We start from the raw sequence: 16,788 nt of genomic DNA, 5'->3' as shown, positions 1-16,788 counted from the left end.
CATCCATTTCCCTAAACCGTGGCTGTGCACAGGTTAGGGAAATAGGCTCTCGTAAAATTGAGCGTCTGTTTTCCTAACCTGCTGACAGCCGAGGAGGTGCCAGGGACGTATAATTTTCCCGAGCGCCTTTTTACCGTGGCAGCCCATTTGAATATAAAATCGGGCGCCCGGGAGAGGTGGCTCGGTGCGCATTAAGAGAGCACGCGCTCAATCGATAGTGCCCATTTAACGCGTGCCGATATTGCATTGGCCTGAAAGAGGGGCATCAATGGAATCATTCCAAGGGCGGGGCTAAACTTTAACTTGTGAGTGCACATGTGGGGAGGGGGTGAGCCTGGAGCAGAGAACAACCAGCCCCTCCCCTCCTATTACACAGGGAAGGGGGGGGGGCATTGATGCTGAATCAGACACTGCAGAGAACCACCACTCTGTTCCATAGTCCAGCCCAGGGAAGGGGTGTGTGTGTGTGAGTATGTTTATGTGAAGAGTGTGTTTGTGTGTGTAAGGGATAGTATGGAAGGGGAGAAAGAGGGTTCACACCCAGCCCTGGCTCCACTTCTTCCCGTCCTCCCCCATTCACCCCTGCTCCACAATTCCATTTCCTTTTTGTCTACAGATTAAGCCCAGACAAACTGTACCTGCATTGACTCCATAGACAAATCTGCCCAACATCACCATTTCAAAAGAGCCCAGTATCTTACTGAAGCCCATGAGAGCTGCGCCCAGGATTGCAGAGATGTTGTTGTATAAGAGGGTCTTCTTCCTGTGATGATGGGACAGAGAGAGGATGTCAGTGTGTGCCCCCTGCTTAATATGAATTCATCTTCCTTTGCATGCATCCATCCTGTCCACTCTCTATTAAAAATATCACGGAAAGCCTTGCAATTTGATGCTCCAGAAACAGCTGGGTATCCTGGCAGCATAATGAACAGCTCAGAAGAGCTGTTCATTATGCTGCCAGGATACCCATTATGCTGCCAGGATACCCATCATTTATTCTCAGTCTGTCTCTCCATCTTAGAAGAGATCCTTCCTTTTGGAAAGCTGTCCTACCTGCCAAACCTGACAGAGAGATAGCGAATGCTCAGGGCCCCCAGGAACCCTCCAATGCTATAGACAGAGATGATGAAAGACCACAGTAATGTTAATGTCTCCTGATGGAGGGGGAAGCCGTATCGATTCTGCCAGGTCTTGTTGATGAACGTCTGGATATACTGGAAGGCACAGTGAAGGTAAGGCATAGATTTATTGCACTGATGAAATTATTTCCATTTTATTTCAAATTGCTGTTTTATTTCTTATCTCTAATGATGATATCTATACTTTGATAGGGCGGTCAACAATGTGCACAGCATTTCATAAAATAATTCTCCTGGGGAGACTGTCTTCACATGCTAACTTTGAGCAGAAGGAGATTAAGTGACTTGCTCAAGGTCACAGAATAAGGTTACGTGACTTGTTCAGAGTTACAGATTCAGGAGTAGGTAGAAGGAATAGCTCTGTGGTCTTGTACCAGCCCAATACTCATTAATTCGATGATGAGGGTGGGATGGAAAGACAAAGTATTCAGATTCTTAAATCCAGCAGAATTCTTAAATCCATTTGGCTTTGAACTTGCTGTTTTCTGTGGAGTGTTACTTATATGTGGTATTAAGAGATTTTGCCTCTGACCAAGAACTATGCTTACCACTGATGGAGAGCTGATGACTGAGGCATGTAACCCATATTGGAAGCCACCACCAATGCCGAGGACGATAATCAGTAATGCCAGATTCAAAGTGAGTTGCTATCAGAGAGAAGGAATAGTGAGACAAGTCAGATAATGCGCACGAAGTCCACCCCCCACCACCACCACACACACCCACTCATATTCACCCACCTACTCAGCAACCACACAGAATCACAGAGCCTACAGACTCAGCAACCACAAACACACAGACTGACCACCTGCATATACATTTTCATATACAACACCAGCCTGCACATACATATCTTCATGCACACTTGCATATGCTCAGATTATTCTTTAGAGCAGACATCAATTCCAAACTACCCATTTCAACTGCTAGGCAGGTTGTGCATACAAGTAAGAAACATATCCAAATGATAGGCCAGGACATGTTGGTGGAGGGGTTGGCACTGTATGGTAGGGATGGCACAGTGACAGAGTGAAACAGGAAAAAGATCCTGCAGGGGTGAAATTGCCCTCTGGAATGTGTATGGATAGAAATTCCCCGTGTAATGGGAAAACGTATAGTGGTGGAGGTATGCGACCATCCACCTGGCCAGGATGAAGAGACAGGCAGTGAAATGCTAACACAATAATAATGGGGAGTTTCAATGACCTAATATTGACTGGGTAAATGTCACATCGGGACATGCTAGGGAGGCTGAATCTGTGATGCCATCAATGACTGCTTCATGGAGCAGCTGGTCTGGGAATGGACTAGAGCGGGGACTACTCTAGATCTAATCATTGAGTAGACGAGCTACGCTGGGAGAGAGAGAGGAGGAAGATATAATAAGGGGAAGAGATCACCAGGTAGCAGTGAGCGAAGGCTCCTGGTGCTAGATCCCAGCCCTAATTTCCATTGAGCTGGAAGCACAAAGGAATAGGAGAAAGCTGCCAGGGCAAAATCCCCCCAAATCTTTCATTCTGACCCACAACGACCTCACTTAGCCTGAACAAATGGCATATCATGGAAGTAAAAAAAGCCCAGAAACGGAGACAAACACTAACCCCCAAATCAAACCCTCCTGCTATACTCGCCATAAGAATTTTACTACTTGGCCTTTTGGCCAAGATCCAGCCTCGAATCATGCTCAGGCTGAGGAAGAGCTCGCCTTAGCCATTACATTGAATGCTGTCGAATATGGGGGATTAATACTTATCCAACCCCACTGGAGACACGATGATGTAAAGATTATTGTCTTAGCAGAAGAATTAAACCTCCTGCTGAAAAATCTCACTGTAAGGACAATCTTGTACCCATGAACGACATACTACTTTCCCCCAAATCAAATTCCTCTGCACAACTTTCTTTAATCCAGTGCAAAGGATGCCAGAATCACTTAAGCAACAGAGAATGACTTCAGGGGGTTATGCTGAGTAACTGGCCCCCAGACCTCTCTCTGTGTACCCAGAGTCCATCTTATACAGTCTAAGGCAGCTAATAATAAGCAAATTCACCATCCCAGATCCTTATGTATTTATTTAACATTTTTACATTTTGCTTATATCGAGACAGGTTGATCCTAGGTAGATCACAAAAATAACACATTAAACAGTGTAATACATAGAACCATAATTGGTCATACAATGTGAACAAATAACTTCTGGACAACAATGAAATAAATATAATAAAAGGCAGGATACGTAACGTAAACAAGAAATCGATAGCACTAAAGCAACTAACAACAGGGAGAGATAGTCTACTAGAAAAAAGATTTTACCTTTTAACAAAAATCACAGGAGTGAATGGCGTCCCGAAGAGTGCACCAGAGTGCTGGGAGAATGCTGGTTTACATCCCTCCTGGAGATGGAGATATTTCACAGGCTGCATTGCCCGCAAAGCACAGGCCACGTGTCGGGATATAGGGCATCAAAAGTCTTTAAGATACTGCGAGCCTCCCAGTTTAAGACATTTAAAAATCAAAATAATCAGCTTAAAACTGGTTCCTTGCACTGTGGCAACCAATAAAGTTTACACTCAACTGGGGTTGGGTGATGTTTGGGGGAACAGGACGTAATGAGGCGAGCTGCCACATTCTGTGAAAGTTGTAAGAGCCCTGGCTGGAAGCCCCATATAGAGGCCCTTACAGTAATCGATGTGAGACAAGTCAAGGGCCTGTAAATCCATACAGAAATCCCTGTCAGACAAAGAGTATTTAAGACGTCTGACTAACCTAAGTCTAAAATAAACAGGTCTTGAATGTCTCGCCTATATGAGTTTTCAGTGTCACGTGGTTATTTAAGAGAGCTCCCAAGTCCCAGAGCATGGGAAAGCAGGATCCACATCACTAACCTGAAGAAGGGGCCCAACCTAGCAAGCTGCTGTCCGAGACACTGACAGGCTCATGCAATAACACGCACGTAAAAACGTGCATCCAAACTGGGCGCACAGCCACGTCTCCCGGGCACCCGATGCAATATTTCAACGAGTTGCTGCATTGAAAGGATGCGGCTGGGAAGATTTGCGCATCCCTAGCGCTCAGATGCATCGGGGGCCCAGGAGACGTGGCTGTGCGTCTGCAATTGCAACGGGCACTCAGTATACGAGCGTCTGTTTTATCCCGCCTCAGGTCGCTTTCGGCCTGGAGTGGGTCTATTGTGCGTACATATGCGTCCAGAATGGTTTTTTTTTTTCATCAAGCCCTTACATGATGTAGAGATGTGAGTCCAAAGAAGGACTGGTCCTTGTGTGCAGAGCCTGGCCAGCTCTGTTTCACTGGGCAGAAAGACATTGATGGACAGAACATAAAGGTATAAAAAATTAGTGGAACATCTGAGACACTGAGCAAGCCTGGAGGAAAATGTGCCTTGAGCTGACAGTGACGCCTTTCCTCCCAGTTTATACTGGGGGGGGGGGGGGGGGGGGGATTTGTTTACATACTGTGCTGGCAGGAAAGGGGGGCTATTAGGGATGTAACACTGTTTTTTCCTAAAGATCAAAGAAAACTAAAGAGCAAAGGAAGAAAGGGAGCACATGGTCAGTAATAAGGAACCGGTGTGAACAGGTGGAGGCTGGACATTGGGATGTAACAAATGATTGCCGGGAGATTGAAACTGGTTTTTCCAGATTACAGTGAAAACTAAAGATCAAAGGGGCCGATGCTATACAGTGCGCTCAGCCGGACACTGGATAAATAGGCGCTAATCTACCCCCTAATGCGATAGGGGGATTAGCGCCTATTTAATGCACGTCCCACGCGGCGTGAAAGAGAGAGCACTCATCACATGCAAATGCATGCGAATGAGCCTATCACTCATTCACTCCCAATGCAAAAAAATAAATGTGCATCTCAGATGCACATTTATCGCTCAGATATTAACGCCTGCCTGGATGGGCCCCAAAGAAAGGGAAGGATGTGCTTAGCAATGGGGCTGAATTGCAAGGAGACGTACAGGGGCTAGGAGACAGTACACCCGTTAGCCAGTCACCTGCACAGATAGTATATAGGATGGGAGGATTCAAACAGAAACTTGTAGAAATGGTTCCAGGCACCCAGTGCTTTGCGTGGGCCGGCCAGTTTCTACCCAGGAAGAAAGGGACGGCTTTGCTTACTACGCTCTCTCTCTCTGCTTGAGATTTAAATGATTTATTTCTTATCCTTTGTGCCTGCTGCCTGGATGTTTTACCTGCCACACTAGCACTAATCTCTTGATTTGTATGTAAAGTGATGGGATTGTCCTGCAAGTACACTTGGTACATAGAAACAAAGATCAACCAATAAGTTGCTTTTTATGTGACATTAACTGCCTTTATGTTGACACAGGACCATCAGGTGAAAGGAGCTAGAGAAAAAACACGTTAAACAAACATGGAAAGCATTCCTGAATACAAGCAAGAAGGCAGCCCCAGCCACCAAAATATTTAGGGGGACTTAACTTGATGAGAATTAAGAGGTGAGATTGTTTTATTATTATAGGAGTAATTGGATAGCTGGAATCAGACAAAATCAAATAAAGAAACAGATAAACAGACCTCACTCTGAAAAGTGAGATCATGATGGCAGCATGAAGGCGGGCATGGTCTGAGGCTGCTGCGACGTTTTTCCTAATTTCCTGGATTCTTATCTGCTAATGGCTTCCAAATGTAAGGGCAAGGTTGGGGGGGTTTCCCTCCGAGCCCACTCTCCTGCCTGGTCAACAGCTGATAAGGGGAATGGAACAGCTCCCCTATGAGGAAAGACTAAAGAGGTTAGGACTTTTCAGCTTGGAGAAGAGACGACTGAGGGGGGATATGATAGAGATGTTTAAAATCATGAGAGGTCTAGAACGGGTAGATGTGAATCGGTTATTTACTCTTTCGGATATTAGAAGGACTAGGGGGCACTCCATGAAGTTAGCATGTGGCACATTTAAAACTAATTGGAGAAAGTTCTTTTTTACTCAACGCACAATTAAACTCTGGAATTTGTTGCCAGAGGATGTGGTTAGTGCAGTTAGTGTAGCTGTGTTTAAAAAAGGATTGGATAAGTTCTTGGAGGAGAAGTCCATTACCTGCTATTAAGTTCACTTAGAGAATAGCCACTGCCATTAGCAATGGTAACATGGAATAGACTTAGTTTTTGGATACTTGCCAGGTTCTTATGGCCTGGATTGACCTCTGTTGGAAACAGGATGCTGGGCTTGATGGACCCTTGGTCTGACCCAGTATGGCATTTTCTTATGTTCTTATGTTCTTGTTCAGGCCCCAGAGATCTGTAGAAGCGAGGGATGAAGTCCCTGTTGAGATTCAGGGTGAAGGAGCACCAGATTCTCCTAGGGAGGAGGTTTCCCTCAGTCGGCTGGATCGACGTTTACTGCCAGCAGAACAGCAGGATTCCCCGTATGGGTCTTCCATGGTGCATGGGAATGAGGTGACCAATGAGATTGCGGTGGGGAGGGGGGGTGGGGGGGACAGCGAGGTCTTGGTGCCTTCGAGGATGTTTGCTGGCATGGTGGTGGCAGAGTGCGGGAGAGCCGCTGCAGGTCTCCTTCCATCTTTGCTTGCTTTTCATCGAGTTCAGCTCGGGTACGAGTAGGGAGGCATTACTATAGACTGGGCCTTCTCCTGCCGCCTTGATTAAGTCAGTGGTTGTTACATTGGACTCTCTATGGGAACTGCTTGCTGGATTCAGAAAGGCCTTGAAAGAGTCTACAACCAGGATAGACCATAAGTTCGTCAGCATGAAACCCTTATTTCAGATCACGGTAAAAAAATTGCAACATTGGAGGGCAATGTCCAACTTATGAAAACATTTAATGCTGTAGTTGCCAAGGGACGCTTAGATTATTCACAAAGAATTCTACACCTTGACAGCTACACTAGATATTTGAACCTTTGTATTTTGAACTTTCCCAAAATCATGAGCAAGATGCCACTAATAACATTGGGAAAATATTTTCTGGAAGTACTTCACTTTGAGTCTGACCAAATTCCTTTAATCAACAAAGCCTTCTTTTTTCCCAAATTTACACTCTTTAAACAGAATCATAATCTGTACCCTTTCATATCCTGCAGAATCACAATCTATTTGATTTAATATACCACAGAATCACAATCTATATGCCTTTAATATACCACAGAATCACAATCTACACGCTTTAATATACAGCTGACCAAGCTTCCGCTCAAGTTTTCAACATTTTTTTGGAGAATTCTGGGATAGAAATGATATAACGTGGTTTCCTTTGTTACTGAATATGATGTCAGTAAAGTCATGGAATGATATTTTCAGAATTTAAGGTCTTCATTTCATGGCCAAGTACTAACAATTTTCGCAGATTTATCCAGAATTATGCAAGAGAAGAGGAAAGGATCTTAGCTTTGAGACAGGAGGCTTTGTCATTAGGGGTTTCCTTTTTATTGAGAGACCCATGTAAATGTGAGATAAAATATAACAATGATGAATTAATATTTTTTGCTCCAGAACAACTAAGATCCTTTTTTGATTCGAAAAGACTGACATCTTCACCGGCTCCCATTTGAGGTGCCCCGGCAGTGGCCTTGGTAATGCAGATCTTGAACACCATATTTTATGTTATTTTCCTTAATGGTAATGTTTCTTTAGGTCTCCTTTTCTCCCTCCCTCCTTTTATTTTGATGTCTGTTATATTGCTTTGGAAATTTTTTTTTTTTCTGTGTAGTTTATTTGATGCTGATCTACTTTACAGTTTGTGTTTTAGACTAAGAATGAATAGTTTCTCTGTAAAGTGAGTTTATCATTTAAAAAATGAATACATTTAAAACAAGAAAGAGATGATTACTTATAATATTTTGTTCATGTATAGCTTCTGGAAATTCTCCTTCCATAAATCAAACTTTTTTTTTATGTGCATCAGAATTTAGCAGACCAATATTGGACGCAGTAGCTGACTCTCACTCCTTGTATGCAACACATTAGAACAAAACAGAGCAGGAAAAAAAACCAATACAAAGTGGACATTGAAAATAAAACTAGAACATACCGGTTTGGGAGACATCAGTAGACTTTGGGCTGAGGTCCTTCCTTCTGGAATAGTCTGGCTGAATGCAAGACTATGTTATGGCCTATATCAATAGGAATCCAGTTGAAAAATCACAAGTGAATTAGTGTGTGCTTATAGATAACACACATCCACCAGAAATATGACACTCACCCAAGCTGTCAATAAACCCTCAAACACTCGGATTGTCATTAGCACTGCATTTCTTGATGGGTCAGACTGACCTCTGGATGGGCTTAGTGATAATGTGAATTTATTTTAGCCCAGACTCCGCTGGGCAGAGGGGAGGAGAAGAAAGACCGAGAAGAGAGAAATGGGATTTGCAGAGGATGAATAAGGTTAGTGATCTTAATGATGGCAGAAATCATTGTCAGGCTGGTTTAATCTGGAACAGGCAGGTTAAAATATAGATAACAATATTTTTAAAGACTGTGGGGCTAGTTAGAATTTTAAAGAAATCTGTAATAAATCAACACATTTTCTTAATAGTTAACATTTGTTGTCAGATAAGACCAGGGCATACGCAGACAAGTCCGAGGGAACAGAAGCCATAACAGTAGACATGTACAAGAAACAAGTCCAAGTTGGGTCCAGACCGAGGACACAATTGAGGGGGTCTGGGAGTAGGAACTTGCAGGGCCCAGGGTCAGTATCTAGTGTGGCCCCAAGCAAAAGGCAGAAATGTTGATGCCAACCTTGTCCTCCCAGCTTCCACTCTTCCACGTTGCACACAGAGGAGCAGAAGCTGGCTAGTGGCCTCCCACCCCCAAGCAGCTGCATCCTTTGCCCCAGTGAGAGAACAGAGGGCAGAAGCAAGCCATGCTGGTCAAAAGGCAGTTGCTTGCTGCACAGATCCTGATTCGAGTGCTGTTGTGATGTTGTATCAATAGAGGAGGAGCAGCAGGGGATGTCTGTGAGCATTTCTGAACCCCCCACAAGCCTCTGCTAGGACTCCCTGAAACTGCAAGAATCCTTTGCAAAAACTGAGTTTCTACATTCCTGCGAGAATATCCTGAACAAGAAACATAAAGATCCATAAAGAGATGAAAAAGACCTGTAACCTTGGACACAGAAATAAGTGAAGTCATGATCAGACTCTGATCAGAAGGGCAAACTGCAATTCTCTTCAAACAAGCTTAAAAAATTTCAGAAATAATGAGGCACACGCCAAAGTATAAACCCAACTACCTCGTATCTAGCTGAAGCCAGATGCATCAGTCTAGGAAAAACCCCCACATTTATACCAAAATATAACGACAAGTAAACTTCAGCTGCTATCATACCCACCAACTGGAGGTACAGTAATCAGTATTCACAGCAGGACATGAATGTGATGTCAAAATGGAATAAAAATCAAGAAGGAAAGCTGAAAAGTAGGAGAAAAGAGAGAAAGAGAACAGGAGAACAACTATGAACATCCAGGAGTCAGGACTGAGAAAAGAACAGCATCAGGCTGCCCCCTGCATTGTATCTGGGGCTTTTCCTGTGTGGATGCTGGAAGCTGTTTTGGTTTTACTGTTCCTGATTATTCAGAATTAACGCACCCTCGCTTGTTCGTGTACTTTTGTTGTCGTTATTGCACTGGGATAGGATTCCTAAGCAGTGCTGGGAGAAGGCAAGTTCCCATAATACCTGCACCTGCCTTTTGCATCAAACAGCAATCATGGAAATAGCAGTGCGTGAAGAAACTGCAGCTGGAAACCAAGGTTTCCAGCTGCCTACATGCACCATGTCCTCAGTCCTTAGCTACCACCACCAGGCTCTGGCCTACCATCAGCATCTGGCCCACCCAGTATACCTACCCTGCCCCCATTCTGGCTGGCAGGGAGCTATGGCTTGGGGTATTGGAACTCTCCACCCTGAGAAACACTTTCCTCCTATCACCCACACCCACAGAGCATCCATGCCTCTAGCTGCCACTCAGCCCCTCCTCTCCTGTCCCATCAATGCTGTGCACTCCCCACCTACTCCCTGGACCTAGAACAACATATCTGCTGTCACCCCAGGGTCCAGAGGAGGACCAGGAAACAGTGGTGGAGGAGGTGACAGATTCCTGCTCTGGAATGCCCCACAGTGCATCTCACTTAGCAACAGTGCAAACTGAGGCTGAAGAGTAGTTAGGGGAGCTGATCCATGGGCTAAGACAACATGGGCCCCTTCTCCCAGGCTGATGGTAGCATAGGCAGCGGAAAGCAGTGCAAGGTCCAATGTGGGCAGCAGGACCAGCCTTAGGGCCTGCCACCTCCTGAGGAGGAGCACGGTACTGGCAAGAACGAGGAGACATCTAGGTTTCAAGTTCTGTGGGGGCATCTGCCTGTGGATTCAGTGCCCCTTCCCACTGCTGCTTCTCCACTCCCATGCCTAAAGTATATTTGCCACCATATCTTCTGTTTTTGGGGGGAGGGGGGAACGGCACAAATTTCAATTTGCCTAGGTAGTAATAACCTTTGTGCCAACCCTAGTGATATGGAAACAGGCAGGAACGCACAGGTCAAGAACAAAGATGAGGAGCAGATCCAAGTAGAATAGAGGCCAGGTGCAGGAGGAGAGCCAGGTCCAAATAAACCTTAGGCTGGTAACAAGCAACCAGGAATGGGCCCTGACTGAAGCAGGTCATCAGAGCCAGTCAGAGCTGCCTCAGTCCCAGGAGAAGAGGGGAGGTTTCACTGTAAATCTTTTTTTGTATTCCTCTTTTGGTAACTGGTCAGTTCCCTTCAAAGTGGATTACATCCTGGTACTGAAGATATTCCCCTGTCCCAGAGGGCTCACAGTCTAAGGGGCCGATTTATCGAAGTTTTTCCCCCATTTACATCTACGAGAAAAAGGCTTAGTAAATCAGGCCCTAAATTCAGACCTCCAGCCTCCACCAGGGAAACTGCATAAACACAAGTTCAAGGCTGGGCAGCCCTGAAATTGGATCCATAGTGGTGAGGAAAGTTTGAGCTCAGGTAAGGTCTGCAATGTACAGAAAAGGAATAAGCCTGGGAGCACTTCAGCACGGGTCAAAGTCTGTGGTGTAGGGGGAGGAGTAAACTGATGTGACTTTTACCCATGTAAATCACTTCTCATTGACCAAGCTGCTCACTATAGGCAAGGAATCATGAGAGAGGGAGATTTACAGAAGAACAGATGCCACTCTAGAAAGTCTCCTCTCCACTATCCGTTCTCAGGAGCAAGTAAGGATCCTTAAGGTCCTTCCAGTCCTGTTGCCATACCACAGACCCCAGTTGATTTCTGGTTTTCCACGCAGTGCTTTACATCCAGGAATTCTCTGTGCTCATCCCAGGCTGGATTCCTCTTTCTGTATTTTTGCCTCCACCACCTCTCCTGGGAAGTTGTTCCATGCATCCAAACACCCTTTCTGTGAAGCAATTGTATTTATTTAAAAATTTCTTCTATACTGCTTTTAGCAATCAAAGCAGTTCACAATATAACATCAAATAATAGCAGAATGAACAGAAAACAAATAAATGAAATTAGTAAATATAAAATACATCATCAATATAAACATAAAACACCAATACAGCACTTCATAGGATGACACAACAAGTATACTGGATGAGACAAAATTATGCAAAGCTCTCATCTTGAATTAAGTTCCTGTTAGCAGCTCACTAAATGCCTGCTGGAATAAACAATTGTTCAAAAAAAGGGCTCAAAACCTGATTATCTGCTGCAAGCCTTAAAGTTTCTGGCATTTATTCCATAGTATAGGCCCGGCTACTGATATTGCCCTCTCTTTAACTTCTCCCAAATGGGGATTCCTGGGGTACCCAGTTTTTTGTTTTTTTAACTTTTTCTTTATTGAATTTACAAATTAAAGAAAGGAATACACCTTGCTTATAGAAAAAAAGAAGATAACTGATTATGAAATACATAAATAAAGAAATAAACACATCATAATCATACTTCCCCAAAAAAGAAAAAAAACATGCAATGAAGGCAGAAAATTGAGGAGGTATAAGGATAATTAAGAAAACTTAGAAACTAGCTTAACATGAGTTTCAAACAGTGATAAACTAATTATGGATCATCAAATTAGACTTACTGGGATTCAGAAGAAGTTGGAATACTCCTGGAATTAATGAAAGACTTGAGTTGCTCAGGCAAAAAAAACAACCCCAAAGCAACCATTACAGGGATATCTAAGAACAAAAGAACACCCAATTGAAATAGCCTAACAGCAAGGAAATCCTTCCTCCTCTCCTGCATAGAATGAGCAAAATCAGGAAAAATATGAATCATCTATCCAAAAAATAAAGAGATATTCCTAAAAGATCTTTTCCTCACTTCACTCAAATCCTGCTTGGAAACAAAAGAAACTACCAACATGGAACGATCAAAAATCTCAACATCAGAATTTTCAAGAAATCAGTCAAATTTTCAATAAGGTTGAAACTGCTGAAACTACTCATATTCGAATATCTTACAGCAAAAAATAGTTTTCATAAGCATTTTAATGCTAAGTTGGCTATTTGGGGCAACTTGCTTGACTATCTTTCCCCAACTTCCAAAACACTATATGCTGCTTATAAATAAGTTTCAATTTCTGACTTACATAGTGGCTATGTGCAGACCCTTGCTCCATGCGATAACCATGTTATTCATGTTCAATGTATCACCATGTCCATTATTCTGCCATCTTACCCTTGTTTCTCCTACATGCCTCTGGATATTAGGCTCTCTATTTTGCATATGGGGGGGTGGGGGATTATATGATGGACTGCAGGTTAAATGACCGTGTCAGTGAAACTTTCTCTGTCTCCATCTGCGGGAATAGAGGAAAAACCCAGGAGTCTGGCCTGATCTGGGTACGTACAGGGAAAGAAGCTTTGTTTGTCTTCATGCTTACTGGAGTTATATTTGCTGTTTCTTATGGCTTCTGTTTAATGTATTTCCAATGCTTCAAACATTTAATAAATATGGTTGAAAAAAAACAAAGAAAGAAAGCTTGGATGAAGATGAAGTTTCTTTATTGCAGTTTATAAATTACAAAGCAAACAGCAATTTTCTTTCATGTAAATGCAGCCCCTTCTGTTCATGGCCAGCATGAACCCCACCTCACAGCCTTGCCATGCAAAGGAGCCTCAAATTCACATGCACTGTACAATCCAAACCATCCAGATAAAGAGAGAAACTTTAAAAAATAAACAACCCTCTGGTACCCAGTGCTCTGCCTGAGATGTGGCAAATCTGCACCAAGCACAGAAACACCATTCCCAGCTTCCCTCAAGTGCCTTCTCCTTTTGGGGATGCTCGAACTACTCTTTGCTTTTTCTCTTTTGTCTTTTGTATTTCTTTGAGAGTCACCAGCAGCTAACGGACGTTCCCTGAAATCTGAGGCAGGTGCATGAATATGTGACTGAATGGAACACCTAAGGTCAGATCCGCGACCCTGCAGAAGACAAAGCCTCTGCCATCCCCAGTTCCTCAGCAGGCAGGAGCCCCCTTGTTCCACTTCTGCAGCAAGCACAAAAGAGACTGACAGTTGGAATACTTTTACTCTTTGCATCTAAGACGCAGGAAAGGTGGGGAGCACAGAGCCATAAGTCACATTACTGCAGCAAAATCTGTATCTGCCCACTATAAATGTAACTTAGGTCCCCAGGACAGAATTCAGACAAACCCCACAACAAACCATCCATAATCCCATCCCAAATACCAACAAGGAGGCTGGGTCTGGGCTAGCTGCAGCCCAGAATGGAGTTTCTTCATCACTTAATAGATGGAAAAGGAACCAGGGCTGTAGAGGCCAGGTAAGGAGAGAGAAAGCAGATCTACAACACCCAGAGAAATATCTGCAGAAATGCTGAAAGAATCCTAAAGAAAAGCCCAATGAGAAAAGTGTATTAATTTAAAAAATAGAAAGAAACACTTACAGGCAGGAAAGCAGAGCCTGCAAGAGATCTGGCCATAGCCAGAGGAAGACTGAAGGGGAGAGTGGAGGAAGGAGAGGGAGAGCGAGGCCTGGGAAGATTCAGTGCAGGAGACTCCATACCCACAAACGTCCAAAATACAGCAACATTCATACACCACATGCAGGGAAATTAATAAGGAAAAATGCTCGAGATGATAATGTGTCATGAATCACGTGCCTCCCATTTCTCTACCCCTGAGTCTGTGCTCCAGGCCGGGATCCCTCCAGCCTGCCTTCACAATGTGCACTCAGAGCCCGGCAGAATCTTTACTTCTTAAGTGCTAATGAATCTCACAGAATTCATTGGTAAGAGATTTTGAAGTACATGTCCACCTTTGGTTCTGCTCTCTCTCAAAATGACCTGGATCTGAGAAAGACATTCTGCTTACTTAAAGATGGGCTGCAGCCTACTATTTAAACTGGGATTAAATGGATCAGGATGAGATTTAATGATTTCTGCACAAGGGCCACGGACTAGACTGAAAGACAGCATCCTGTTTATGCAAGCTGCACAAAAACATCCTGGTACTTCTCATCCAAGAGAAGAGCATCTAATCCAAAAATACTGAACAGCTCTCACACACCTGTCACCAAACAGAAGACAGCACTGGGGTTTCCAGCAGAAAGACAATTAGAGACACCTAGTCTGTCAGCACAAGGACAGCCAGAGACATCCAATGAGAGGACAATCAGAGATGCCTGCTCTGTCAGGGACAGACAGAGACACCTAGTTAAGAGACACCTGGTCTGTCGGCGAGAGGACACTTACAGGTGCCTGGTCTGTGGGTGAGAAGACAGTTAAAAGTATCCGGTTAAGAGATGCCTGGTCTTTCGATGATAGGACAGTCAGAGATGCCTGGTTACAGAACACCTGCTCTATTCAGCAAGAGGACAGTCAGAGATGCCTGGTTATAAAATACCTGATGTGTCAACAAGAGGACAGTCCAAGATGCTTGGTCTGCCAGTGAGTTTTGTCTCAGTAGCTGCAGTAAGCTGGCCCACTGAGCCTGTTTAGGTCCTGGAGTGTAATTAAGATGCTGCAGTGGATAACTAATTATGAAGTCGAGTCTCGTTCCCCTCCAAGATCATTAGTTGAAACAGCAGTCCATATCTCATGATAATCCCTCGAGAATAGCCAGAGAAATCAGAGGTCTACACCCCAGCCATAATCCAGGTATTTCTCTTTGGTTAGGAGGATGAAAACCTGTTACAAATAAGTTTCAGGTTATACTGAATGTTTTCTATCCAGTCTTGGATTATGATCCACAGAGATCTGCCCAATGGGAAACGCCTGGCTTATCTCCAACAATGCCCCTGAAAAAACCACAACAAGTAAACACCTCAACCTCACTCCCTCCACCATGGAATGCAGACCTCTCTGGTACAGGAAGCCCTGAGACTGGTCCATATTCAGTGACAGTGCCCACTGCCAAATCATTAACTGTGATTACACCGGCGACTGACTCTTCCAGGAGGGGATGCTTTGATTCTGCAGGCACCACAGGCTGCACTGTGCAAGCTCTTCAGAAGGAAACTCCAGGTCAGCCAAAACCTTCTGCTGTATCCCACCCAAGAGGTGGCTGAAGCTTCTGTGCTACACTTTGTAGCACAATTTTAAAATTCCCTTTGGAATTAAGATGCGAGACGGAATTACTATTATTAGACAATCATTTTCAGCTGCGTGGCCCCTTCTAATGCACATACTTCACTCAGATCCTCAGAGACATTACCCGCATGGCACTGGTTCTCTTTCACTAGTGCATAGTGTGCACCTGGCTCTTTCATGCAGGCCGCTGAGAGAGAGTGGAAAATAACCTGCAGATTTGTGAAAAGTCACGTGCACACTATTTCCTGCCTCCATTCCCCCCTCCCCCCCCCCCCCAGGAACACCTCCTCTCAGCCTGGCTAGAAGGAAGCAGACTATGGAAGCCCTCACATAATCCTAGCTGGCCAGGGAAGGGAAATGTTCAGCCCAGTCATTGGGGTAAACGGCTCTGAACACTTCCCTCTGTAGCCGGAAAAGGGCCGAGGAACATGCTGGAGTGCAAGCAGCCACTGCCGCATGTGAGCTGGCTGCCGCCATGGCCTCCAGATGGGGCGGTGGGCTACAGCATGGTGCATTTGATTTCTGCAGGCCCTTTCCAGGAGTGGGCTCGGGTGGGAGCTCGGAAATTGCGCTGCTTGAATTCCTCGGTGATCTCCAGGAGGCTCTTGCCCTTGGTCTCCGGGAGGAAGAAGCCGACATATACTGAGGTACAGACGCAGACTGTGAAGAAGGGGACAAAGCAGAAGTGCCCCAGCCCTGCCTGCGGAAGAAACACAGCTCTTTAATTTGCGGCAGTGAGGAGAGAAAAATAATTCCTGATCAGTCAGCATAGAGAAAGCACAATTAGTCCCAGCCTCTCTCTGCAGGGATTGGCGCAGGATTGCTGGCAGTGGGGAAAGTTCACAGCTCCTGCAGTCCCAGCCTCTCTCAGCAGGAGGCAATAGAGGGAATGGTGCAGGCGTGCCGGCTGTGGGGGGGGGGACGGGACTCCTGCAGTCCCGGCCTCTCCCAGCTGGAGGCGCTCTAGGGAATGGTACAACAGCACTGGCTGCAGGGGAGCTCACAGCTCCTGCAGTCCCAGCCTCTCTCAGCAGGAGGCAATAGAGGGAATGGTGCAGGCGTGCCGGCTGTGGG

General features: G+C 44.8%; 2 protein-coding genes across 11 annotated transcripts in view; both read right to left on the bottom strand.

Moving 5' to 3' along the window:
* Nucleotides 1-11,591, bottom strand: part of LOC115100644 (solute carrier family 2, facilitated glucose transporter member 11-like) — a 33,796-nt gene extending 22,205 nt beyond the window's left edge. For 2 of the 8 annotated variants that reach the window (XM_029619295.1, XM_029619294.1), the window contains exons 1-5: nt 8,345-10,928; nt 8,174-8,255; nt 1,688-1,786; nt 1,054-1,214; nt 639-763 (exon numbers count right to left, since the gene is read on the bottom strand). In XM_029619295.1, coding sequence (XP_029475155.1) covers nt 639-763; nt 1,054-1,214; nt 1,688-1,786; nt 8,174-8,188 — 400 coding nt within the window. In that variant the 5' untranslated portion in view covers nt 8,189-8,255; nt 8,345-10,928. Of the gene's footprint in view, nt 1-638; nt 764-1,053; nt 1,215-1,687; nt 1,787-6,303; nt 6,861-8,173 lie in introns of all 8 variants that reach the window. The other 6 variants (XM_029619293.1, XM_029619292.1, XM_029619290.1 and 3 more) reach the window with 6 other exon arrangements.
* A 1,551-nt stretch (nt 11,592-13,142) lies between these two features.
* Nucleotides 13,143-16,788, bottom strand: part of SLC2A11 (solute carrier family 2 member 11) — a 37,967-nt gene continuing 34,321 nt past the window's right edge. For all 3 annotated transcript variants that reach the window (XM_029619288.1, XM_029619289.1, XM_029619287.1), the window contains exon 12: nt 13,143-16,414. In XM_029619288.1, coding sequence (XP_029475148.1) covers nt 16,214-16,414 — 201 coding nt within the window. In that variant the 3' untranslated portion in view covers nt 13,143-16,213. The remainder of the gene's footprint in view (nt 16,415-16,788) is intronic.

Source organism: Rhinatrema bivittatum, chromosome 11 (genome assembly GCF_901001135.1).
Source record: "Rhinatrema bivittatum chromosome 11, aRhiBiv1.1, whole genome shotgun sequence".
Taxonomy (NCBI): Eukaryota; Metazoa; Chordata; class Amphibia; order Gymnophiona; family Rhinatrematidae; genus Rhinatrema; species Rhinatrema bivittatum.
Note: the sequence above shows the minus strand (reverse complement) of the source record. Positions and strands in the feature narration are given on the sequence as shown.